Source organism: Ambystoma mexicanum, chromosome 10 (genome assembly GCF_040938575.1).
Source record: "Ambystoma mexicanum isolate Mex_15411 chromosome 10, UKY_AmexF1_1, whole genome shotgun sequence".
NCBI lineage: Eukaryota > Metazoa > Chordata > Amphibia > Caudata > Ambystomatidae > Ambystoma > Ambystoma mexicanum.
Genome location: NC_090932.1, coordinates 1,101,600,773 through 1,101,626,306, shown reverse-complemented (window position 1 = coordinate 1,101,626,306; position 25,534 = coordinate 1,101,600,773). Strand labels below are relative to the sequence as shown.

The window sequence follows — 25,534 nt, the reverse complement described above, 5'->3', positions numbered from 1 at the left end:
GAGGCTCCGGTGTTGGTGAAGTGTGCAGCCAGGACTGAGCAAAGGTCCTGGGTGGGTGTGACAGAAGAGGCTGCTGCAGGATTGGCCAATTCCTTGCAGACTTCAATAAGTTTGGTCATGTTTGATGCCGCGGAGATGCAGGCTTCAATAAAGACTCTTTTCCTGGTGCAGATGCAGAGAATGCCTTTGAAGGAGACGGCAGGCTAGTTTGTCCGATGGTTACCCTGATGCATTCCATTTCTGCTCAACTGCCCTACACTTGCTTTTAAGGGCAGCCAAGTCGGAGTCGTACCAAGAGTTGCCCTTTTTGGAAAGCTTCAGTCAGACCCTCATAACAGGGGCAAGAATGTCAAGAGTGTTGGCGATAGAGAGATGGAGGTTAGCAAGGGCTGTGTCCGGGTGGGAGTCAGCCGAAGGAGAGAGTGGAGGAGAGTACGAGGATGCAAAAGCAGCCACTGTCACGTTTTTCACGGGTATGGTGACTTTGAAGCCAAGTGGCTGTGCCGGATGCATTGCTGCAAGAGGAGAGCTTCAGGTGTGTTGAGAGAAGAGAGTGGTCAGTCCAAGAAAGGGAGGTAGCGAGAGCAATGTCAGTAGAGATTAGAGCATCCAAGGTATGGCCAGCGGTGTGTGTTGGGCCAGAGGGAAGGATGGAAAGGGCGAGTCGAAAGGTTGCGGAAAGGACAAGAGGAGTCAGGAGAGTCCAGATGGATGTTAATATCACCCATCAGGAGTAGTTGAGGAGGAGGAGGAGGGGAGTAGGGAGGAAGCCAGGTCAGCCCATTCAGAGAGGGAGAGTGGACTGACCTGGTAGCCAATAGAAGGTGGCAACAATGAGAGAAGCTTCTGGGGATAGCGTGTCTACAGACAAGGCACTCAAAAGAGGAGTAGGCTTGAGTAGGGATGATGGACACAGGTATCCATTCTGGGAAGCTAAGCGCCACTCCCCCACCTGTCTTCTTAGCCCTGGGCGCAGAGAGGATTTTGTAGCCTTCAAGGAGGAGTGTGTCAAAGCTTGTGATGGAGCTATCCTTGAACCAGATCTCAGTGATGGTGAGCACATCAAGATCCATCAGTTCAAGGAGGTTGCGTAAGTCAGACGAGTGTTTGACAGCAGAGCGGGAGTTGAGAGTGGCAATGTGAAGCAGCTTGCCATCTTTGAGGGTCTTCCTCTGGGATACGGGGGGCACAGGGGACAGTGTACCCCCCAGAGAATGGTAAGAGGGTCAGGGGGATAGTGAGGAAGGCAAAGAAGCCAAGGCCGACACATTACTTTTCAGAAGGGGGGAAATCACCAAAGTATACTTTTAAGGAGGGGCAGAATGCAACTGAAAGGAGAGTATAAACGTAAGGACACTAAGTATTCTATTACAGAGATACAGTTACCACACTAATTTCTTAAGCAAGTAAGTACTTTTACACTTGCCATTCTTTTCAAGAGAGAATCCTTATCTTATAAAGTCCTTCCCTACTCTGAGTTTTCTTGGAGGCAGAAGAGGAACCCTAGTGGTCTAAGAGCCAGCTGTAGGCAGGTCAGGATAGGGTTCAGTTTCAGGAAAGTCGGAGTTCAATAGGAGATCTTCTCAAACAAGAAAGTATTTACTTTAGAATTAGTTGCAAGTGTTTAGGACTTCACAGAAGACTCCCTATATGCGTTCCAGCATTAGGCCTGGGCAAGTGGTATGAGCAAATTCCCAACCACACAAATCTCCCCTCCTGGTGCCTGTTCAAGGAGCAGATACAGTTGAGCATTCAGGCTTGTACCAATATGGAAGACTTCTACAGGTTGATGCCGACTGTTGGCCTTAACAAGCGCATCACCAGCAGAAGTCAATCCCAAGTAGTAGTGAATTATAGTGAGAAATCGACTCAATCACCACCTCCTCTACAGGGGGTCCAGCAAAGTTGCCAACCAGACGGGGAGTGCCCTCGATGGCAGGTGCCCCTGGGCGGGAGGTGTTAGGATCATTATCCTCTATGGCGGGCCAAACCTTTGCAGGATGCTTTTGTAACATCATCCTCTATACCTTGTCCTTTTGCTAATAATCAGTCAGCAGGACTTAATGCTGAACAGGTGTCTTTGCGAACTGTGCACACCCTGAAGCTGTCCATGCCCAAGATTGAGAACATGGATGTTAAAGCCTTGGATGAGAGAAACTTTGTAATAACAAATGTGGAGAAATCAGAGGGGAAAAAAATCTATAGATTCCCTACGTAACAAGGTATTGGCCTGGTTACAGCAACGAACTGGACCCAGAATAGTTAGAACACTGGACCTGAAAGTCGTGCGAAGGATAGATTTGAGCTGCTGTTGCATTTCGTCATCGAGAGACTGTGTATTAGTGGGCTGTGGGCTTAGTAATCTGCCTTCCTATCTTAAACGATGCAAATATATACTCGGGGGTAGTGCAAAATGCAAATTGGTACTGTACTCTCCACCTTCGGTGGTCCTTCCTGGTATTGAGTTCTGACTTCCATAGGTTGCCAGATTCCGTGAAAGAGTTCCCTGTAATACTCCAGTTTTGTCTATACTTTTTCTTTTCCCCTCGCATAATGTTGCCCTCCACCCAAATAAGTCCTTGCCCCCATTGTTTTTTTTTGTTTAATTTATTTTTATGTTCTATGTTGTTTATGACTTCTGTTTGTTATGTACGCGCCATTAAGCCTAAGGGTCCATTGAGCGCATTATAAATATAATGAAGTAAAGTCAGCCTGACAAGATTCACACAAGACTTAAGTATTACCCAAGCCAACACAGTACCTTAGGAGAAAAGAAGAGATGAGTGGATGCCATCAGGATGCAGCATCACAGGACCTGGTCCCTGGATTCTTGGTGTGGAGACGAAATAACTGGACACTGGATGGGAACTTAAAGCAGCAGTCATCGGAGGAGGCTTCCAGCAAAGGTTTCTTCACGGATTCTTTCAGCTCTGTGGATTTGGCACCCTTTTACAGGAGCCAGATGAACAAATATCGCTGGTCTGATTCTCTTCACTCTCTCGGACCTTCACTCTGGTGAGGGGACTTCAGAGATTCGAATCGGGTCTCTGAAGATCAAGCAGATATCCAAAGTTTCGGACGGATTTGGACTTCGGAAGACCATGCACTGCACTCAGGCTTGGGGTCCCAGGGTATTGGGCGGTTTGCAGCCCAGCAAGGTCGCAGCATGTTGTGGGATGGCTCACAATGCAGGTCTTTTTGAGACTAGTGGGTTTCACCAGCCTCTGTAGGAGTAGTTTTCTGGACTCTGGAAGGGAGGGTTGCATCAAGCTATAGATACGAAGCTGGCTCTTCAGTCAATGGAAATCACTACAGACATCTTTTCTTCATCTATTAAAGGACTCACTAAAAGAACAAGCAGCGGCTTGAGGTGGAGGTAAGAGGGTGTTGCCCTGGACCACTCTACGTGAACTCCAACGCTCTGGAGCAACTTTCTGGAATAAGGGAAGCAATACCTTTGGAACATGGCTACAGAGCCATGGGATAAGACGTAACTTTGCAGTGCTCCTGCCGATCCTTGAAGATCCGGACAAGACGATAGGTTTGAAGTCAGCTACGACATGTAATTTGGGAGCTACGGAAGCAGGAAGGAATTAGGAACAACAAGAACACACTTTCAGAGTGAACCGTTGCAGCAGCAAAGTGTTGTGGGCTGGAGAAGTTCTGCGGCATACCGGAAGTGGAGAAACATGGCAGCCAGACAGGAACAAAGTATTTTGGCGACGGCCCATAAGAATGTATGAAGTGTGCCTGTGACACAGAGGAGGCAGATTAGACCCTGGATAGCATAGTATACAGACCTGGTGCAGAACGTATATGCTGGTTAACGGCTCTGCACAGCACCGATGAGAACGGGGCCCCACAGCGACCGTGGGACAGCTGGCGGGCAGGGCTACATGCAAAAACATACGCAGATGGCCTGAGGTGGCATACCTCAGCACTGGAGCCCCCGCTACTTAATGACCGGCGAGAAACAAGTGGCACATTAATACACAGTCTGATAATTACTACGGATTACAAGAGGAAATAGCTGACGTAGGGCCATCTGCATGGCCGCCGGCACGACTTACAATAAGAAGTAACAATGTAAGTCAGAAAGCAGCAAATGCATCCCAGTGGGCGATGCAGATTACCTGCGTCCAGACAGCTATGAAGCAAAACCTTGTAAAGAACGCCCACATACTGACATTGACACGAAGGAACAGGAAACTGTAGCCAGTACAGAAAGAGCAGACAGAGCAGACAGAGCTTCGGAACTGCGATACTGACAAGCAGTTGGTGCACACCGAACTCTGCGCAGGGGGAGCACAGAAAACAAACACCAAGTGTTTGCTGGATGAGGATATCGATCACGAGAAGCAGAAACGAATGAAACGAAAGGGCAGTAAATTAACCACTTGACTGCTGTAACCAGCAGACTGGTCTACAGGGAACTGGCATAAGCAACCATAGCCAAATCCAAGCAGGAATGTGGTACATGAGATGCCAGGAACACCCATAAGGCACCACTGGGACCTACTGCAGTAGCAGAATCTACACAGCAGGCTCAGACAATACTCAATCCTTAAGGAGCATGATAATACGGGCCACACCAATACCCAGGGTGCCCCCAGCCTCATAACCCACCTGCCGAAACCAGATCAGCAAAGGGCCAATAACACTGGGGTTGAGGACTCTAGGGGAGGCTGGAAATTATAAGACCCTGGAGATGAACAGCAATCCCCAGGAGGGTGTAGGAACCTAGAGCAAAAGTGGTTAACACTGACCCCCCCTCCCGCATTAGGGTAGCTCAGATCTAGTAGTAACATGCACCTGACAGGACTCAAGCACATGGTGCCAATGACACAGCTACGAATAAATGAGAAGTGTGTCCGCAAGAGCCCCTCAGAACTTACGGTTATCGCATGGCCTCTACGGAGGGGTGCACGGGTGTAACGCCGTGAACAGTACTTTCTGGAGGACTGACTGGTCCGGAACATCACCATCAGATCCAGAAGCACCCAAAGGAGAACCCAATGAAGAAGAGAAGGGAGGGGGGGGGGGGGAGCACTGAAGACACAGGAGTACTGCAAAACCCCTGGCCGCGAGGGCAATTCTGAGGAGATTACTTACCGTAAAAGCATTTCTGATGGTTGTATCTGCTTAGATTCACATGCTGTGCATAGGTCCGACATCCAGTGGTCACTGCGGAGTATTGCATTTTGTTTTTCGTAGTCGAAAAGGGACGTCGACAAGGCGTGTCTGAAATACTATCCCTATAGTGACGTGCGTTGTACCCACAATCCCTCACGCGTCGAGGTCCCTCTGTTTGTATTTTTCTGCCCTGAGGGAGCCTTCTAGACTTGAGTGAGTACAGAAAAGAGAGATATAAAAGGAAGTCTATGTTCCTTCCATCCGAGCGGGGAGGAAGGGTGGGCGCATGTGAATCTAAGCAGATACAACCATCAGAAATGCTTTTACGGTAAGTAATGCATTGTCTTCTGATGTTTGTTAATCTGCTTAGAATCACATGCTGTGCATAGACTAGCGAGCAGTACCCGGAGATGGCGGTGGGTTATGAGAAGGAACAGTAGAGAAAAGATGTCTTAATACTGCCTGTCCCACCTGGGAGTCAGATCTCGAGTGTGCATCTAGACAGTAGTGTTTTGTAAAGGTGTGCACAGAACTCCAGGTAGCCGCTTTGCAGATGGACTCAAGGGGAACATTTGCAATGAATGCTATGGACGCCCCCGTGCCTAGAGTAGTGTGCTCTTGGCTTAAAGGGCAGTTCTCTCTTAGCAAGAGTATAGCAGAGAGTGATGCATTGAACAATCCATCTAGAAATAATGGACTTTGAAACTGCAACCCCTTCTCTTCCTGCTGCCACCGAGACGAAGAACTGATTAGTCTTCCCTCAGTGGTCTGGTTCTTTCCATGTAGAACATGACCGCTCTGCGCACATCTAGTGTGTGCAGAGTTTTTTTCTCCCAAGCTGGAAGGATTTTGAAAGAACATTGGCAGTTCTATAGACTGGTTTACGTGGAATTTCGAGATGAATTTCAGAGCAAACCTTGGGTGCGTGCGTAGAACCACCTTATCTCTGTGAACTGTAACGAAGGGGTCTAGAACAGAAAGAGCCTGTAGTTCACTTACTCTCCTGATGGAGGTGATAGCTATTAGAAAAGCAGTCTTAAGAGTGAGGTGTTTAAGAGATGCTTTGTGCATGGGTTCGAATGGTGAGCCCATGAGTCTGGTAAGTACCACGTAAAGGTCCCATCCGGGAGCTGGGTCAGCTATCGGGGGGTGTATTCTTTTTACTCCCTCCATGAAGGCCTTTATAACAGGGATCTTCCACCACGACACTTTGAGTTGGGAAGTGGTGTATGCAGAAAGTGCCGCTAGGTGGACTTTAATGGAATTGAACACTAGACCTGAATCCAATAAGTGGGTCAGGTATAGAACAATATGTGTGGGAGAGCAGTCAATCGGGTTGATGCTTTTTCCTCTGCACCAGATGACAAATCTCTTCCACTTGCTAGAATAGCAGTGGTGAGTGTTAGTTTTTTCTGGCTTCCCTGAGGATGTCCATGCATCTCTGCGGGAGCTGTAGATGTCCGAATTCTATGATCTCAGGAGCCAAGCTGCTAAGTTCATGTTCTGGGGGCATGGATGCAGAGTCCTGCCCTTGTCTTGTGACAGCATGTTGTATGGGCAGGGGAGTTTCACTGGGGGAGATAGAGACATCTCCATCAAGTGAGCGAACCATGGCTGTCGGGCCCACATTGGGGCCACCAGTATCGTGGTCACTTGTTCCTGGTGCATCTTGTGCACCACCTTGTTGAGAAGGGGAGTCGGGGGGGAAAAGCGTAAACAAATTTCCCTGACCATTGCATCGACAGACCGTTCTCCTTGGATTGGTTCTAGGGGTACCTGGAGGCGTAACTTTGGCATTGTGAGTTCTCCAGGGTTGCGAACAGGTCTATTTCTGGGAATCCCCATTCTGTGAAGACGTCGAAGACGATGTCTTCGTGCAGTCGCCATTCGTACTCTTTGGGCAGGGGGAAATCTCTGCTGAGTTTGTCTGCCAGCAGATTGAGTTCCCCTGGTACATGTTGTGATAGTAGGAACATGTTTTGTTTGAGAGCCCACTTCCATATATTTTGGGCCAGTTTGGACAGTCCTGGAGAGTGGGTGCCCCCCTGCTTGTTGATATAGTACATGGCTGTGGTGCTGTCTGTAAGGACCAACACAGTCTTGCCTTGTAGGTGTTCCTGGAAGGCTTTTAGCGCCTTGAACACAGCTAGTAGCTCCAGTAGATTTATGTGTTTGGATGCTACGTTCGGAGTCCACACTCCGTGAGCAGTCTAATGGGATAGGTGAGCCCCCCATCCTGTGAGGGATGCGTCTGTGGTTAGAGTGGCTTCTGCCGCGGGTGTGGCAAAAGGTTTCCCTCTTTCCAGGTTTTCCTTTGTCCACCACCGTAGCGAGAGAACCAGGGCCTGCGAGACCACCACTAGATCGTCCCATAGTCTGCTGGCCAGACACCACTGGCTGTTGAGCCACTCTTGCATAGGACGCATGCGCAGGCGCGCGTGAGGTACCAAATAAATACACGACGCCATCATGCCTAGCAAGCGCATTGCTTTGCGTACCGTCACCTCTCGACCGGTTACATATTGAGGGATCTGAAACAGCATGTTTTGGACCCTCTCGTTGGAGGGGAAGACGAGGCCGTCCTTTGTTTGAATTAGAGCCCCTAGGAATTGTTTGATTTGGCTGGGGTCTAGGCTGGACTTCTTTTCGTTGATGGAGAAGCCCAACTGGAACAAAAGGTCTAGTCTTTTGGGTATTGGATAAGCATGTTTCGTAAGAATCCCCTGTTATGAGCCAGTCGTCGAGGTAAGGGTAAACTGGGATGGACAACCTGCACAGGTGGGCCGCTGCCACTGCCAGTACCTTCGTGAATACCCTTGGTGCCGATGCTATGCCGAAGGGTAGCACTCTGAACTGGTAGTGTTTGCCCTCTATCATGAACCTGAGGTATCTTCTGTGCGCTGGCAACATTAAAATATGAAAGTATGCATCTTTCATGTCCAATGTTGTCATGTAATCTCCCTGTGATAGCAGTGGGATCACTTCCTGTAAGGTCACCATACGAAACTTCTGGGGTTTGATAAACTTGTTCGCTGGGCGCAGATCTAATACAGGGCGCATGGTTAGATCCTTTTTGGGTACAAGGAAGTACAGTGAATAAATACCTTCCGTTACCTGAGATAGAGGCACGACCTCTATGGCTCCTTTTTCCAGCAATAGTTGTACTTCTTGGAGAAGGATGGCAAGGTGTTCCGGTGTCATGCGTCGTCCCCTCGGGGGTCTGTATGTTGGGGAACCGTTGAATTCGATGCAGTATCCGTGGGCTAAGGTGGAAAGTACCCAGCGGTACGTTATTCCCTCCCATGCTGGAAGAAAGGATGTTATCCGGCCCTCGACCGGTGTTGCATGGGAGGGGACGCGAATCTTCGCGTCACTTGGTGTTGTTAGGGGATTGGGAGCCTCTGGGGGTGGACCCCCAACCTCTCCCTTTGCCAAGGCGCTGGCCTCTTTGGCTGTACTGCCCACTATTGGTCTGGTAATTGGTGGCAGGGTACTGTGTCTGCTGATTCTGCTGTTGGCGTTGGCCACGAAAAAAGCGTTTGTTGCCATAGCCGCGTCTGGTAGTGGGCTTAGAGATCTGGTGAAGAGTTTTGATAGTATCGAACTCTTTTTTAGCCATCTCCAGAGCCTCATCCACCGCTTTCCCGAAGAGGTTTGAGTCTTCAACAGGTTTGTTTATTAAAGACGCCTGTGTCTCCGGTTTGAACCCCGAGTTGCGCAGCCATACATGGCGTTTCAGGAGTATTCCCTGAACCAGGGAACGTCCCGCTGTCTCTGCAGCATCCAGAGAGTTCTTTACAATACTCTGGTTGACCTGGGTTCCTTCGCCAATAGTTGATAGCAGGCGTGTACGTAGTGGTTCCGGCGCTTCTTCGGCGTCTTTGCGCAGTTTGGCCCACTGCGCGTCCGCGTAGCTAGCTAGCAAAGAATTGTTGTTCGCAATTCTTGCCGAAAAGGCAGCCGAGGATGTGACTCTCTTTGCAAGGGCATATAACCTCTTGCCCTCCTTGTCAGGTGGTGTCTCGCTGGTGGACAGCGGCACCCCTGCCTTCTTCCTTGTATTAGTTACTACAAGGGAATCCGGAATGGAATGTCCCCTGATGTACAGCGGGTCTGAGGGTGAAGGAGTGAAAAGTTTTTCAATTCTTGGATTAACTCCTCTGATTAGTGCGGGTGTGGATAGCAAAGGGATGATTCTTCTATTCACTGAAGCGAGGAGGGGAATGGTCTGGCTGACCGGGGGTTTCTCCTTAATTACTCTTTCCACAAATTCTATTTCAGGAGAGATCTCCCCAGTGTCCAGTTCGAAATGTGCTGCTGCTCTGCGCAACAGGGCATTGAACGTGGGCTGATCGTCAATGGGAGACGTGTTTCTAACAGGTGAATTGTCAGGAGGATTTAGGTTCAGGACATCAGTGTCCGAATATACTGATGGGGATTGCCCGGGATGAGAAGGTCCTCCTTCTGGATTTTCTCCGAAGCCTTCTCCTACCATGTCTGGGCTGTCTTCCAGACCTTCCTCTTGGTTCTGTCCCTCTTCATCGTCCACAAATTCATCCTCCTCCTCCAAGTATTGTTCCTCACTAGTGAGGTCATACACATTATGGAAATCTGAGGCTGTGTCCTGCTGGGGATTGATTAGTCTCGGATATTTGGCCCTGGGGTCCTCCTGAGGCCCTTCTCTTGTTCTCTTGGGAGTGGGAGGGTTCTGGGTCTTCATAAACCTCTCCATGCAGAGATGGAGCCTTTCCATGGTTTCATGGGGTACCCCTGAGCGGTCTAGCGGGGGAAAATTAGTTTCATCTAGCTGAAAACGGCTCGACCTCTCCCATAATGTCGAGGAAAGTGTCCCGTCGACTTCCGAAAAGCCTTTCGGTGTGCTGGGGGTCCCCCCGACTGAAGGGGGTAGTCCCTGTCTTTCTTCGGGCTTTTTCGGCGTGTCTTTTGACCTTTGTGTAGCGCTCGACGTGTCTTTCGGCGTACGCTTCTGGGCGTCGGCTACAACGATCCTCGCCAAGCTCTCTGCGACTCGTTTGTCAGCGGAGGGCTGTGGTTTCGACGTTACGGGTGTCGATCGTTCTACGGCGGCGTGCGCTCTCTGCTGGTGCCCGCCGGCCGATGGTTTGGGGGCGGCGCCCTTATTTGCCGAAAGCCCAGTCGCTGGTCGCGGCTGCGAGAGAGGCTTCGAACCTGAACGGTCCGAGGAGGGCGCCGGTGGAACCTGCGTCTCCTTGGGCGCTGATGCTTTCTTCGTCTTTGAAGAAGAGCCATGGGTTATGTGCTTATGTGTGGTATTGTGTGCGTCAGTGTCACTGGGGTGTTCATCCCCATAAGCAGGGCGTGAGCCGAGCCCGTCGGGGCCGGGGACAGACGACGAAGAGCACAAGCGCTCTTTAGAGGGGTCTACGAATTCCGTAGCGGAGGTCGTGTTATCATGTTCCTCGTCACTGTCGGTGGTAGCAGCGGCGGGTGAAGAATCGGCCTTCGACATAGCGTAGGCCGCCCACCTCTTGACCCTACGGTCTTTTAGAGTCTTTGGCTTAAGAAGCCGACAAGCCGTGCAACCCTCCTCTTTGTGATCGAGGGGCAAGCAGCGGTTACACCGTGAATGCTTGTCCTTCCAAGTAAACTTGCCCTTGCAACGCGGGCAAAACCTAAAGGGTGTCCTCTCCATAGCCGAGGCAATAAATCGTGATAACGACCCCAAGGGAAAGGAAGGGGAAAAGGAAAGGCATTCTCAAAAAAGAACCAGAGATGTCCCACGACCCCACTCTCCCTACTGTATTTGGCCTGCGAGGCCAGGCCACGTGTTCGGCAACGCCGAAGGATCTCCTCCGCTCGTCCCCTCCGTTGAAGATCTTGCTCGGCGGAGACAGCTTCACAACTGCGTCGAGGGAGGGATCGATGTGTTATATATTAAATAGGAAAACGACCAAAGGTCGAGGAGATGAAATCTGCAATGTCTCTCGAGGAGCTCCGCGTAAAGGCGACCAGTAGCTGGGCGGAAAAAAACAATCCGAGGGACCTCGACGCGTGAGGGATTGTGGGTACAACGCACGTCACTATAGGGATAGTATTTCAGACACGCCTTGTCGACGTCCCTTTTCGACTACGAAAAACAAAATGCAATACTCCGCAGTGACCACTGGATGTCGGACCTATGCACAGCATGTGATTCTAAGCAGATTAACAAACATCAGAAATATATATATATAGCGGGCTGCAAGGACAACAACAGAACAACCCCCCCCCCCGATATTGTGCCTCAGCAGACAAAAGACCGCACAATGTGCACTTAAGTGGAAGAGAGCGCTGCAGAGCTAGTGGCGCAACAATGGCATCCAAGGCAAACAAGAACAAAGGAAAATAGTCATCCATCAACGCCAAACCAGCAAATTTGACTGACAGCGCAAAGACACCCGTGCAAGAGGTACGAGAGGAGGAAGACCCGGGGCAAAATGATCATCAGATACTAAAAGCCATAGCAGACCTGAAGTTGACGCAATTAGTATCGATGTGAACCTCTTGAGACAAGATGTCAGAGCATTGACGGAACGCACAGGGGTCCTAGAGAAGGTGAAAGCTAATACAAGCAGTTGCACTGAAACTTCCCAGGAAGTCTCCATACTGAAGCAGTAGGTGCGGAATCGGGATACCAGAGCAGAAGAGGCGGAAGATCACACACGGAGAAATAATGTACGAATTGTCGGACTACCAGAAAGGAGCGGAAGGCCCGAACCTGACAAATTTCATTGAAGACATGTTATTGCAGGAAATCGGAGCTGGGGCACTTACCCAAGGGTTTACAGTGGAAAGGGGCGCATAGGGCCCCGACGAGGAAACCGCCGCACCAAGGCCCACCCCAGCCGATAATCGACAATATACTGAATGACAAGGATAGGGAGAGAATACTGGAACATTTTCAGAAAGGAGGAACGATCTGCCGAGCATCAGCGACCATAACAGCATACACAGACTACACCTTCCTAGTGCAAAAACAGAGGATGCACTATGTGACGATCAAGAGGCGGTTACGCGCAGCTAACCTTAAATATATGTTGCTGTATCCAGCGAAGATGAAGATCCTGTATAAAAACTGCACTATTTTTTTATAGAACCCATACGATGTGAGCAAGTGGATGGACACGTTGAACATGTCGACGGAGAAACAAGACCAGGAGGGGAGCGGAAGTGATAAGTGAATCGGCATTGTTTGAATAATGTATATAACAGCCGAAGGGGGACAATATATAATGATTAGACGCTGACGTTGTAGCTGAAAGACGAGGTATTTCTTACTGTTAGCTAAATGCAGGAAACCCAGGTGCTGCTCAGTGCTAGGCGGCACTAGGAGTTACGCTATCACCCACACTAGTTTAGATTAGTTAGGATAATAGTAGTTCAGTATCCTCCCGCTGCACTCCTAATACCAGCATAAGGCCGGGAGAGGAGCGAGATGCGGGGAAGCCTGAGATCCAGGCCTGGAGCTGGGCAAAAAAGTTGGGAACGGTTGAGAGGGGAGGGGGTTGAGGGGGGGGAGGGAGAGTTGGGGTGGTTAGAGGGAAGTTGACCTACAGATATGCACAAGGGACAGAGGGCGAAGGTACCGTTAGGCAGAGTTTGTATGCAGTACCTTTGGGACCACTACACACAACTATGACTACAGGTGTAAGCAAAACCAGCCTTTGGTATAAGTCTGTACTACACAGTTTTTGGAAGCGGAGCTGAGCAGCCAGGCTTATCTCAAGAGGAAATGGGAGCTGTAATGATGTTACACAGAGGTCTACAATAACCGGTGTTCAAATAAACTTACACTCAAGGTTTGTTTGTTAAATATTTATTTAACTGTCAGTTATAAAACATTCATAAGAAGGAGGCAATATAATCACACACAAATATAATTCAGTACTGTACACTCCAAGTTCCTGGGGCATTAATACTGTGAAGGAGGAGCAAAAAGGCATAGGTTATCAGAACATAGAAGAAAGAATACAATTATTTCTTAGGCAGTGCACATATTGAGTTCACCAGAAGTCAATTCAATTCAAAAGGCTAGGCCAAAGTCAATGGGCTAAAGTCTTGGATAGGATAAAGCAGTTCTGGTCGATAAACGGAAAAGTCTCTGCAAAAGTTCTTAGGAATAGTTTGTAGCAAGAACAATCATATGTTGGGCCACAAGCTGATTAGGCCTGTGAGTTGGGAAAGTTTCAAGAACTTTCAAAGCGAGCGGTAAGTACTCAGTCTGGTTTTACAGTACCTTTACAAATGAAGAAAAAGATGCAGCTGGTGACCTGTTCCTGGCAGTTCCTGCAGATATCGCTGTTCCTGGGCCTCAGTTGTGGGGACAAGAGGGAGGACGTCGGGGGACTTGTGCACTGCACTGGTACTGGTCAAAAAGCTGGCAAATCTTCAATTCCGGTAGCTGTAGTCAAGCACACAAGCTGGTGTCCCTCTCCCTGGTTATTCGGTGTCCTGCAGCACTCTGAGGAAAATACAACCAGCTCCGAGAATGATATCCAGGTGGCTTAGTGTCAAGTCGATTGGTTTGATCCGCAAAGTATTTTAAAACATCTTGTGTAAATATAAATATCTACTTACTAGCATAAGTGTACTTATCTACAGCTCACATCTCCCTCTTACGACAAGCCTGACTGATCTGCCAATCTATCAAGGTTCCATGAGTAGTACAGACTGATACTAAGAGTTGGGGACCTGTATACAACTCGGATAGTTTTATGAAGTCTTACCTCAAGGGGACTTAAGGAAAACTCCCTTAACATAGGCAATGCACGACCAGAAATTGATTTCCCTGGCAAGGCAGGAAGAAGGCCAACGGACAAGATGGCCAAGGAATAAACGAGAAACCTCCTGTCACGACCATGATGGGACACTAGCCACTGTTAATAACCAAATGCGGTGAACGCAAGCAGGCTAATAAAAAATATAGTTAAGTATGAAAAAGTAACTGCTGCCACCAGTTTGTCTTTAGGCACATCTTAGATAACCAACAAATCCCTGTGTGTGTAGTCCAGGGTCCTACAAAAGAAACTCCATTGCACTGCTTTGGAAGTTGCATTGTGCAATGTTAAGTTACTCAAAAAGGTAACAATCAAAAGACTAAGGGAAACCTTGTTTCCCAGTAATGACAGCCTGAAGGACAAGTCAGTTTCCCCATTACAATGAGCAAACGGCCAGTCGAGTGGAGTGAAGCTGAAGGATTCCATTCACTGTAAAAATGTAGGACATGTTGTAAAAACAAAAGCAAAATGTTTGGGAGTCCATAGAATATCGAGGGAAAGTTTCTAAAGTAGAAAACCTTCCTAACATGTACCTTTTTGGTGGTCATTGGGGTGCCAATATATTATTTTTTTTTAAGTCCTGCTGTCTGCCAATTTCTTTCTGATGCTGCCTTTGTTCTACGGAACCTTCAGATAGGTTTTAAAAAGTTGCATTATTCTATATGTGGGTCAACAGCCACCATATTGGCTTTTACTGGTTTAGACAAACATCTGTTCCTCGACTATTCTGACCAGGTACTCTGGAGGTGGTCTCGGTTGAGTGGCAGTCTTAAGGGACAACTGTTGCTTCCCACAGTTTACAGCCAGGGTCTCCCTTCTCAGTGATGGTGGCTACCATCACCTTAGAGCAGTGAAACCAGTACCCTTCCTAATCTGCTGCTTGGGCCATGCTGGGTCACCCCACCATAGTTATCGTGCTGGGTACCGTCTTTTGCTGGGTTGTTGCTTCCTTATACCAGCTGGAATCCATTTTGCTGCATTCTCCTGCCTTCCTAGTCTCTTGTCTGTGCTTTCACTTCCGGCTTATGGGGCTCAATTGTGGAAAGGTATTTATTCTTTTTGGCCATTGTTGGCCCAGCGTTCAAGCCCATGGGAACTGGATCCCTTTAAAATGTATTCTAGAAAAGGAGCCCTGGACTTAACAGGTTGTGCAGCCTCCATGGAATTCACTTTCGATGACCCAACACCAGGAGTATCTGCCTCCTGGGGTGCTTATTTTTATACCCTCCAGGGGTCCCTCTGGTCCAGGATAAATGGCTTTTGGAAGCAGGTCTTTACCGCGATTCACTTTGGTTTACATCAGGAGTTTGCTCCTTTGGGGGGGCTTCTGCTTCTTGAACGAACCTCTGGATCTTTTTTTTGGGGTTTCCTATGGGGTCCTTTGCTGCCGAATCCACACTTGGGTTGGGTAAAATTGAGACTTCCCTTATTTTCTTTTTACAAGGGAATGGCTACTCACTTTGTCCAGTTGATTTCCAAGAAATGTTGTACTCCCCTTGGGTCCAGTGAGTTCTAGGCCAAGAACTATGTTTGTACTCCTTGCCAGTGAATTCTGATGTAGTTTCAAAGTCTTGTTCTTAATTCCATCTATGAATGCACTTTTACACTCACTATTTTTGGTATGTTGGGGGAGATTTAAATTGTTTATGCTTCACCCCCTCTCCTATTGAGACCCTCAACCCTTTTTGCTAGACTTCTGGACCTTTCTCTTTAATCCTGAATGAGTGGAGCGTTTTCCAATCATTCATTCTGTTAGGAAAGATTATGTGCATTATCCTTTGGAAGACTACAGCAACCTTGACCTCCTGGCAATAGGAACCCAACCTTTGGTATATACAGGTTGGTAGCGTGGCTAAGCAGCCAGGCTCCTCAAGAGGGGCCAATGTGAGCAGTAGGGTTGTAACAGTGTTTCACAGTGACACCTATTCAAATAAACACTTACACTCAAGGTTTCTTGATGAAACAATTTATATAACAGTCAGTTATACAAGCCTTTTTCAGAAGGGAGCAAAACATGTAACAATTATAATACACTTCAAAATACACTCCGTTTCTCTAAATTAGATGATACCCATTCGGGATGGCTGTTAGGGAGAATTCTTATAAATGTGCCAAATTCCTTCACCTTAGAGACCCCCAGCAACTTTGCTGGATTTTGAGAACTTGATTTCTTTTACCTGGAAAGAGTGCAAGCCTTTTTTCCCCACTCTTTCATGCATTTTGATGCGCTTTTTACTATTGTGTTCTTTGATTATGGAGTTTTAAGATAACTCCATAGGCATCTTTTCATGTGTGTTACACAGCACCCCCAGTGCAATGACACAGATGTCTTTTTAGACTCCCAATGTTTAAATACCTTATCTGGGATAAACTACTGTTTCCCAGAGAATGTAAGGTTAAATTGACTTTAATAGTCTTTTTAAATTCCTAGACCGAGCACACACTATCTTCCTATAGACTGCTGGGGGTGGGGGGATTTACATAGTATCCCCTGTGTCTATAAACGCATGTAGCAGTCAAATGCTACCCTTTTCTATCAAAATGGCTGGTGGCAGTGGTTTTACTATGAACTACCATGATTGTTCACAAACACCGGTAGCTAAAAATCACAGGAGCCATGTTTTTCAAGATGGCGCCTTAAGCCCTTTTGTTTAAAACATGTCCCGGTCTTTTTTCGCCAAGGTCCTTCTAGAGTTCGTCTCTGCGCGCCATAGCAGGTTTGGTCCCTTTGTTTCTATGCCTTTGGCGGGCTTCAGGACTGAAGGCCGCCTCTGGCGTATGAGTGTCTGGGGTGGGCAGGAAGTGAGGGAGGTGCCCGAAACTCCCTGTGCTTAGTCTCCTAGGAGACCCAAATGCACTCTGGCGTGATTGGCTGGCTGACTGTCCAGCAAGGACAGCCACCATGCTGGGTGAGTGGCAGCTAGGCTGGAATGAAAGGGAGAAAAGTGTTTAAAAGGCGAGTCTCTTGGACTGGAAGAGTCGACCACTGTAACGAAAGAACCAAAGACGAGCTGGAAGAGGACGGCTGCTGCATCTCCTGGACCGTTGGTTTGCCCGGTGAAGCCCTGCTGCAGGTCCGAATTGCCAAGTTCATCTCGACAGAGAAGCCCCTTCAAGGACGACTTCTTCAGGATACCATTCTCGGAGCTGGTTAGGATTAACCAGGGGGAAGGACACCAGATTATGTGCTTGAATTACAGCTACTGGAACTGAAGTGACTCCATTTTGTCTGCGTTTTTCGACGATCCCGTGCAGTGCAGGAGTCCCGACGTCCCGCCTCTTGTCCCCACGACTTAGGAACAGTGAGATCTGCAGGAACTGCCAGGAACCGTCGTCTTCTGCTGCCTCTCGTTCTTCATATTAAGGTACTGTGCCAACCCGATTGAGAGAATGTACCTCTCGCAGAAAAAGTTCGCGGAACTTTCCCAACTTGCAGGCCTAATCAGCTTGTGACCCAACATATGATTCTTTTTCGTACAAACTACTTCTGAGAACTTTGGCAAAGACTTTACCGTTTACTTCAAGAACAGCTCTTTCCTATCCAAGATCTATAGGAAGTCCACTGACTTTGGCCTAGGCCTATTTAGCTGAATCAAGTCCTCTAGAGAACTAAAACGATTTGCACTGCCTAAGAAAGTATTTATGATCTATTCTGCTAACTTGTGCCTTTTTACTCTTACTGAAAGTAACTGAAATCCCATTTTGCTCCTATTTCAGGGGAGCCTAATTTGTTCAGAAACTTATTGGTTTGGTATTGAAGTGTGGTTGTGTATAATATTAAGTTGTCTCCTTCTAGTGAATGTTTTCTAAATGATTGTGTAATAAATTTATAAGTGTTTTACCAAGAAACCTTGAGTGTAAGTGTCTACTTGAACCACTGTGATTATAAGACCTCTGTGTAACATCCTTGTCCTGTTCACATTCCCTCTTGAGATAAGCCTAGCTGCTCAGCTCGCTACCACAAACTGTGTAGTACAGACTTATACCAAAGGTTGGTTTTTGCTTACACCTGTAGTCCTAATTGTATGTGGTGGTCCCAGAGGGTACTGCATGCAATTCTGCCTAACAATGGCAGACGGACACTTCCTACACCATCGGGTGACTTAAATAGCTAGGACACCGTGGCCAACGATGTATCACTGGTACATTTGGAGCAATACTGAGTTTGGGTGCAAAGGGTTGGATAGGGGAATAAAACAAAGGTTAAATAATTGATTAACTGGAAAGTACTTTTTAAAACTCTCCAATGCAAAGTAAATTAACCCTTTCCTGGGGAAAAGGGAAAGGAAAAGGGAAAAGCCAAAAGTCAGAGGTAGAAGAGTCTCTCAGGGAGCCAGGACAGCCAATGTTAGTTGAGCAAAGTCAAGGGGAGCTGACGATATTCTTTGCAGGTAAGTAAAAGTCTTGCGCAATGTTATTAGAAATGTTTGTAGAAATAAGATTCACTCGAAGGGCCAGACTGGGAGGCTTGTGAGAGGCAAAGCTATGCACAGTGGCACGGGGAAGTCTTAGATTTCCCAAAGGTTTAAATACCTTCTCTTGGTAAAACTAATGTTTTCAAGGGCAGTGAAGTGAAAAACCTTCTAGACCCAACACGCACTATCTTACAATAGGGTGCTGGAGGGGTTACTTAGTATTCCCCTTGTCCAGTTTCTCATGTAACATTATGTTACCCTTTCTACAATTAATGGCTGGTGGCAGTGGTTTACTTTTTACTACCATTGTGTGTTTTTACTGCGGGCTGCAATTGCAGCTGCAGTAAGGCACCCATGGATGCCCATTTTGACAAATCGCCCTGGTCTTATTTTTTAGTTTTATTTTTTATGTATTTTTGTATTCAGAGATTTACTCTGTGCACCAAACCAGGTTTTTTGGTCCCTTTGTTCATTTGGTCTTTGGCAGGATTCACAAGTGAAGCCCGCCTCGGGCTCCAGCATGTCTGGCAGGGGCAGGAAGTGAGGGAGGGGCCCGAAACTTCCGGTGCTTGGCTTCCTTGGTTACAGGAATTCACCCATGGGTGATTGGCTGGAGGACAGCCACCCTGCTGTGAGACAGATAGGCTGCAAGTGAATGGGAGAAACATGCATAAAAGTCGAGGCTTTTTGCTTGGAAGGCAGAGTCGACCAATGGACGAAAGAATCCGAAGAATAACTTGGAAGAGAGACCTGCTGCAACTAATGGACCGTTGGTTTGCCCGGTGAAGCCCTGCTGCATTGCTGAAGCTCCGAATTTGCCTCGATTACATAAGACCTGCAAAGGAGAACTTCTCCCCTTGGGTTGGTGGGACCAATCGACCCCAAGACGAGCTCATCTGGAAATCCTCTCTGGGTTGGCTGTACTTCCACTGCTGCTGCAGGAACCGAAGTGCCAGGGAGAGGAACACCAGAATCGAGTGAGTATCTTTAAGACGGACCCCAGCTCCAGGAAGATCCTCCGCACTCCTAGGAAGCAGGACTGACCAAGCCTGAGCCACCACAACAGAGTGCTGGATCCCAGATGCGAGGAAAGTCCAAAGTGGTATCCAAGAGACTGCGGTGGTGCTATTTGCTAAAGACGCGAGGAGCTGAAAACGCGAAGTGCCGCTGAATTGAAGTCTGCCCATTGCTGTTGCTGACCTTTCCATTGTAGTGCAGGAGTCTTCAGACATGCTCCCTCTTGTTCCCACGACTGAGGCCCAGGAACAACAGGATCTGCAGAGCTACACAGGAACAGAAGCCAGCTGGAACCATTTTTTCTAACCAAAGGTACTGTAAAACTAAGAGGACTTACCTCTTGTTGTGTTACCTTACTTGCTCTCAGTTGAGACTTGTCTTGGCTGCTTTTGCAGAGTTGCTTGCAGCTTTTCCCCCCACAATCCTCTCAGCTTGTGGCCCTTCTGCGATTCTATTTTTCTACAAAGACTTCTAAAACATTGTGCAAAACTTTTACTTACCTACAAGAAGTGCTTCAGCTCACCTAGACCTTTGCTCAATTAACATTGGCTGGCCTGGCTCCCTGAAAAATTCTTACCTCTGACTTTGTGCATTACCTTTCCGACAGGAAAGGGTTAATTTACTTTGCATTGGGGGCTTGTTAGGGAGAATTCTCTCTTTAGGCTGAATTTCCTAACCTAGTGAGTCCCCCAGCAGCTTTGCTGGATTTCTGGAGTTTGTTTTCTCCTCCTGCCAAGAGTGAGCCTCTTTTTTCTCCCACTCTTGGACATGATTTATGGTGTTCCTTTGACTGTTAATGTGTTTTATGGGCTATGGGGTCCTTTACTCCATAGGGTCTCGTGTGTTTTTACTATGTGTGTTACACAGCACCCTCCGTGCAGTTACACGGGGGTGTCATAGTGTCACCCTACCATAGACTCCATACGCTGGGACTGACTGTCTCCCAGAGCATGTAAAGTCACCATTGGCTTTACTAGTCCTAAATTATTAACAGAAACCAGTACAAACCATCATATTGTGGATGTACCGGTCGGGGCAATTCGATTGCCCCTGGGTCTCCGCCCCCCTGATCGAGTTTTGGCTATTCGACCGCGAATATATCCCTATGGGATTTTCCCATTGTTCGAGGATACCAACTTTAATTATTTAATTCTCATAGCCTCGAACATACTGCCCGTTTATTTTTTTAATATTAATTCGCCGGTTGGTATTTTTTGCCACGACTCGATTCTAAAATGGCATTTGTGCTCTCTTCTGTGACTCCAACCCAAGTCGAGCCCTTTGTTCCACTTTTTGGCGGGCTTCTCCACAGAAGCCACCAAAAGTGGTGCCACTCTGGGTACCACAGGGGGTGTAGGAGGGGGTTTAGGCACCCTGGACCGAGTTACCTTGGTAACTCAAGTCGCACTCTTGTGCGATTGGCCCAAGTGGTGATGTTTGATTGACAGCTAGGCTGAGTGAATGGGGGTGTGCTGCATAAAAGCAGGGCTTTGGGGACTGGAACTTCAGAAGTCGCCACAGGACCTGAGAATCCGACGAGGGAGAAGCTGAGCCGACCTACCACTACACCACCGGTGGAGCCCTGCGGAACCGACTCACCACTTCCCGACGACAGAGAAGATCTCCCGGCTGGAGAGGCTTCTTCCCCTGACTGGTGGGCACAACCAGTTTACCTTCTTCTCTTCGCACCCCAGACCGGCTGGTGGTCGAATTGCCCGTGCCAAGCACCCCGGCAACCGGATAGCCACTTACCACTGGACCGCGAATCAAAGGACCGCTCCTTTTACCTGAGAAACTCCGCGGCTGGTTTCTTCCCTGGCAGTGTAATGGACTCCTGTCTTCCTCCCCGACGAGATCCTCTCTTCCCCCGGACGAAGCACCAACTTGCATCCGCTGCCAGGAACAACTGCCCCCCGCTGGAGTATTCTCACCACTTAAGGTAACGTGTCCGCCAGTACTCCCTTTCTAAAGATTGCTACAAGGTAATAACCCCTTAACCTTCTGGACTGGGCTGGCCGCCTTGACCTTCTAACTGGTCCCTTTCTTTGGTCCAACTCTTTTTGAACCTTTTCAAGACTTTTGTGCACTGCAACCGTGTGACCTTTGACACATTTCGTTTGATCCTCTTAAAGTGGATCCAGCCTACTGAACTCCAACTTCACGGTTTTACTTTGCCTTCCTCTCTTGTTGTGTTCTTGTAAAAGTGTTGGGACCTGTTTCAATTTATTCTCTGCTTTTCCCTCCCTTTTAAAACGAATTATTAGAGTGCCATCTGCGTTAAGCGCTCACCGCTGTCTGAAAATAAGTGGGGCTTTACTTAAGACTTGTCTAATATTCTTCTAAGGGAGTGTATATCTTTTAGTGACCGTGTTTTTGAATTGCTTACTATTAGTGCCTGTGTGTTTTTCTAGATGTGGTTTTAAATAAATAATGACATCTCTTTTACACCAAGCCCCGGTCAGTGCTTACTTGTTCTACTGTGTTCTTTTGACCTATTGTGAATACTCTGTATACTGCCTAACTCTTCTTGAGGGAAGCCTGACTGCTCAGCCACAGCTACCAAGTGAATCTGTGTGGTACAGACTGCTACCAAGTGGGTTTACTGCCAAACACCTGTAGTCTTAAATCTTTTGCAGTGGTCCCACAGGGAACTGCTCAGGTTTCTGCCTAACATGGCTCAAAATACTTACCTGCTTCAGAATATTTGTTTAACCTTTGTTTTATTTGCAAACCTCTTTTCTTTGACATCAACTCAGTATTGCTCTCAATGTACCAGTGATATATTAATGTCCACAGTGTCCTAGTTATTTAAGTCATCTCAGGGTGTAGGAACCATCTGTGTGCCATCCCAAATGGGTACTTCCTGATTTAGAGAAACTAAGAGTGTGTATTGTGAAGTGCATTTGTGTGTTGCATATATATTGCTCCCTTCTGAAGAAGGCTTATTCAACTGACTTAAATAAATTAATAATTGTTTAAATCAAGAAACCTTGAGTGTAAGAGTTTATTTGAATACTTGTCACTGTGAATCCCTAAAAACCCTACTGCTCACATTGACCCCCCTTGAGATAAGACTTGCTGTTTAGCCACACTACCAACCTGTGTAATACAGACGTATACCAAATGTTGGTTTCTTATTGCCAGGAGGACAAGGTTGCTGTAGTCTTCCAAAGGGTACTGCACACAATATTGCCTAACATACACCAACTACAGTGACTGTGTATTTGTTTTATAGTGTTTAGTATTGTGTGATACTATTACCTGTCAATCATTTTTCAGAGTGTGTTTTCTAGGCCTAAAATATAGTATTTGTGATACATATCGTCTAAGCGTAATCCTTGGCGTTTCACTGTGTGGACTCATTGTGGATCACTCTCACCTCCTAAAACTTAGCCTGGTCCACTCTCTATGCTACCTTGATTGGTTTGGCTAAACCCCCAGACGTTTTCCCTGTTCGCTACAACAAGGGTGGCTTCCCACACATCTGTCCACCAGGCCAGAGTTTAGAACTCCATTCTAACAGTACACTGGGAAACCAATACAGTAAAATAGTGTATGCCCCTAGTGAACCCAAAACTAAACTCGAGCTGCCACCAGCCTACTCTCTAAAACAAATGCATGGTTATAAAATCACCCCATGGCATAAATGGCACGCTTGGGAAGCACCCAATGTACTGGGAGACCATATATTCAAAGTGAGCCAAAAAGGTGTGTAATAACAGGGGGACTTCAGCAAAAGGCCTTCAGATCAACAAATATAAGCCACAGACCCATTAATAAAAGAAAACCAAACAAGTTTAGGGGCCCTAGAATGTTCAGCCAAGCACTTTCACCCCTTAGGAGTGAAGCAAAAGGGTGTGGATTATGCTAAGATTTTATGATTCAGACCTTGGACCTCCCCATCGCCAACAATCATTCCTCAGTCAACCACAATCTGAGTGCAAGCCTTACTTCTGTGCGTCAACCTGCGAAGCATGCACTTTAAACCGCTTCTCCCGTTCCTCAGCCTCCTGCTGCTCCCGCTCCCTTCTCTCCCGGTCAAGCCGCTGCTGCTGCTCTTCGAACCTCCGCTTCTCCTCCAGCTGGCGGTTTTCCTCATCTTTCTATTGAATAGAGAGCGAGAGTGTTGTAAGTCGAATACCAGAGAGGGCATGAGGACAAGAGAGTAAACCCCCAAAGGAGAGAAAGTTACAAGAGGGAAGAGTACCACAAGAAGTAAACTCCCAGGGGTGAACAGGCTGGGAGTCACAGATCAGAAGGGTAGAGTTTGTCATGAGGGCTAAACTGGATGAGGCAAGTGTTGACGGGGGAGGGGGAGCACTAAATGAGAAAACAATTCCATGAAGGGTACATCTACCAAGCCTGGATTGGGAGAGTGGGCGATTGGGAACATAATGAAATAGGTGGGAGCGCAATTAGACAATGTATGCCCAGGGGAATTGAACATTGCCACTCACAGTGGCAATGTTCAATTCCCCTGGGCATACAGTGTCAGTGGTATAGACACCAACAGTGGTGTCCCAACCAGCTCAGGTATTACAATCAAGGATGTGGCCCTCGTCACTCTTGCACAAGTAATCAGAGGTCTCCCCTTAGACTAGGAGGCTCAAAGGAAAGATCACACCACTTAATAGTGTCAGCCCCTTCTAGAATTTAGGGGATTTGCATATGTTGAAAGAGTAGTTGCAATACAGCTTGATGGACTCTTATTTGATACAGGGATACACAGTGGCTTACCCATAAGGCTGCAAATGCATGTGAAATTGGGACAGGCACGTAGAGAGGTTCTTTCTATGGCTGAAAGGTTGAAGGGATTATCACTGGGGTACAAAGACCAATTTAGAGACCAATAGGGTAGCATTATCTGTCAAGGAACCTCGCACATCTAAAGGCCCACAGAAACTAAACCATGAAGATTCTGCCACTTAATGCCACTTAATAAAAAAAAATAAGCAATTACATGGGAAAGGCAATCTGGCACATTGCCACCACCATGTGCAATTATAACAAATACGCAATGTAACTTGCATCATTAAGATTAATAAAATCTGGTGCCGGCCTCTATGTTTTTTCTGATTCAACTTCTTCACAGTTTTTCTTAAATGAAAGCATTTTGACTATAATCTGTGCACCTTTACATATTTGCCTGGATATCCAATCTTCATGTGTGATCATATAGGTATTCATTGATGTTAGGACAGTTTTTCTGAAGTCCAAATAAGGGCTTAGTAAAATCATACAATTGAGACAGTACAAAACTCCCCTCTTAGTAGAAGGCTCTACCACCAGAGTATGGCTAGCGTAGAAGGAGCAGCCAGGCTTATCTTAGGAGGGAGAGAGGGATGTAGGAAGGTACAAAGAACTTTTAGTATACAAAGGGTTCAATAGAAACACTTACAACCAGAGGTATTATGCAAACTAAAGGTTTATTATAGATGCAATTAGGCCAAGTTAAACCTTGGGGCAAGTACTTGTTCATAGAGAAACACATTAAACGAACACAATGCTTTAAAGTACACAGACCAAAGCATAGACCCTGTTCAGAAAACTAACATTATTTCTAGGGAAGTCAGACAATATAAAAACACACCTATTCGTTTGGAGTAAACCCATAAGTTACTTTTAGATTACTTTACATTAAATCAAGGGTAGTAGACCCAGTCAGTCATGCAATGACACCCAGTTAAGGAATCACTTAGAAAACCAACCCTGTTACCAGGACACATTTCTCAATCGTGGAACACAGATTCAAGGAACAGTGTATACCTATAACTAGTTTTATGATAACTAGTAACCTAGGCAAGTCCTTCTGGTGTACTATACAATTACAGTTGCTTTTCAGATCAGTGGAACACAGAGTGAGGTAAGCAATAACTCACCCACTTATTTTAGGATGGCACACAGCTATTCAAGGTAAGTAAAACCTATATCCTTTTTAAAAGGAGCTATCATCAACTTAAAAGGTAGGTATAAAGCCAAGACTGTTTTAGAATCTGTATAAACACAGACCAGGGAAGGCAAAACCCAATGTTACACTTTATGAATGAATCAATGTTAATCTGGGTAGGCAACTCCCCCACCTCCCCCCCCCCCCCTCCCCCCAAGGCAGACATATTCTAGACATGCTACACAGCAGATCAGGGGAAGCAAGACCCAGTTGGTGAATTTATA

At 47.1% G+C, this 25,534-nt stretch overlaps 1 protein-coding gene across 8 annotated transcripts in view; it reads right to left on the bottom strand.

Moving 5' to 3' along the window:
* Positions 1-25,534, bottom strand: part of DBNL (drebrin like) — a 374,852-nt gene that overhangs the window by 114,214 nt on the left and 235,104 nt on the right. For all 8 annotated transcript variants that reach the window (XM_069618943.1, XM_069618942.1, XM_069618946.1 and 5 more), the window contains exon 7: positions 23,315-23,466. In XM_069618943.1, coding sequence (XP_069475044.1) covers positions 23,315-23,466 — 152 coding nt within the window. The remainder of the gene's footprint in view (positions 1-23,314; positions 23,467-25,534) is intronic.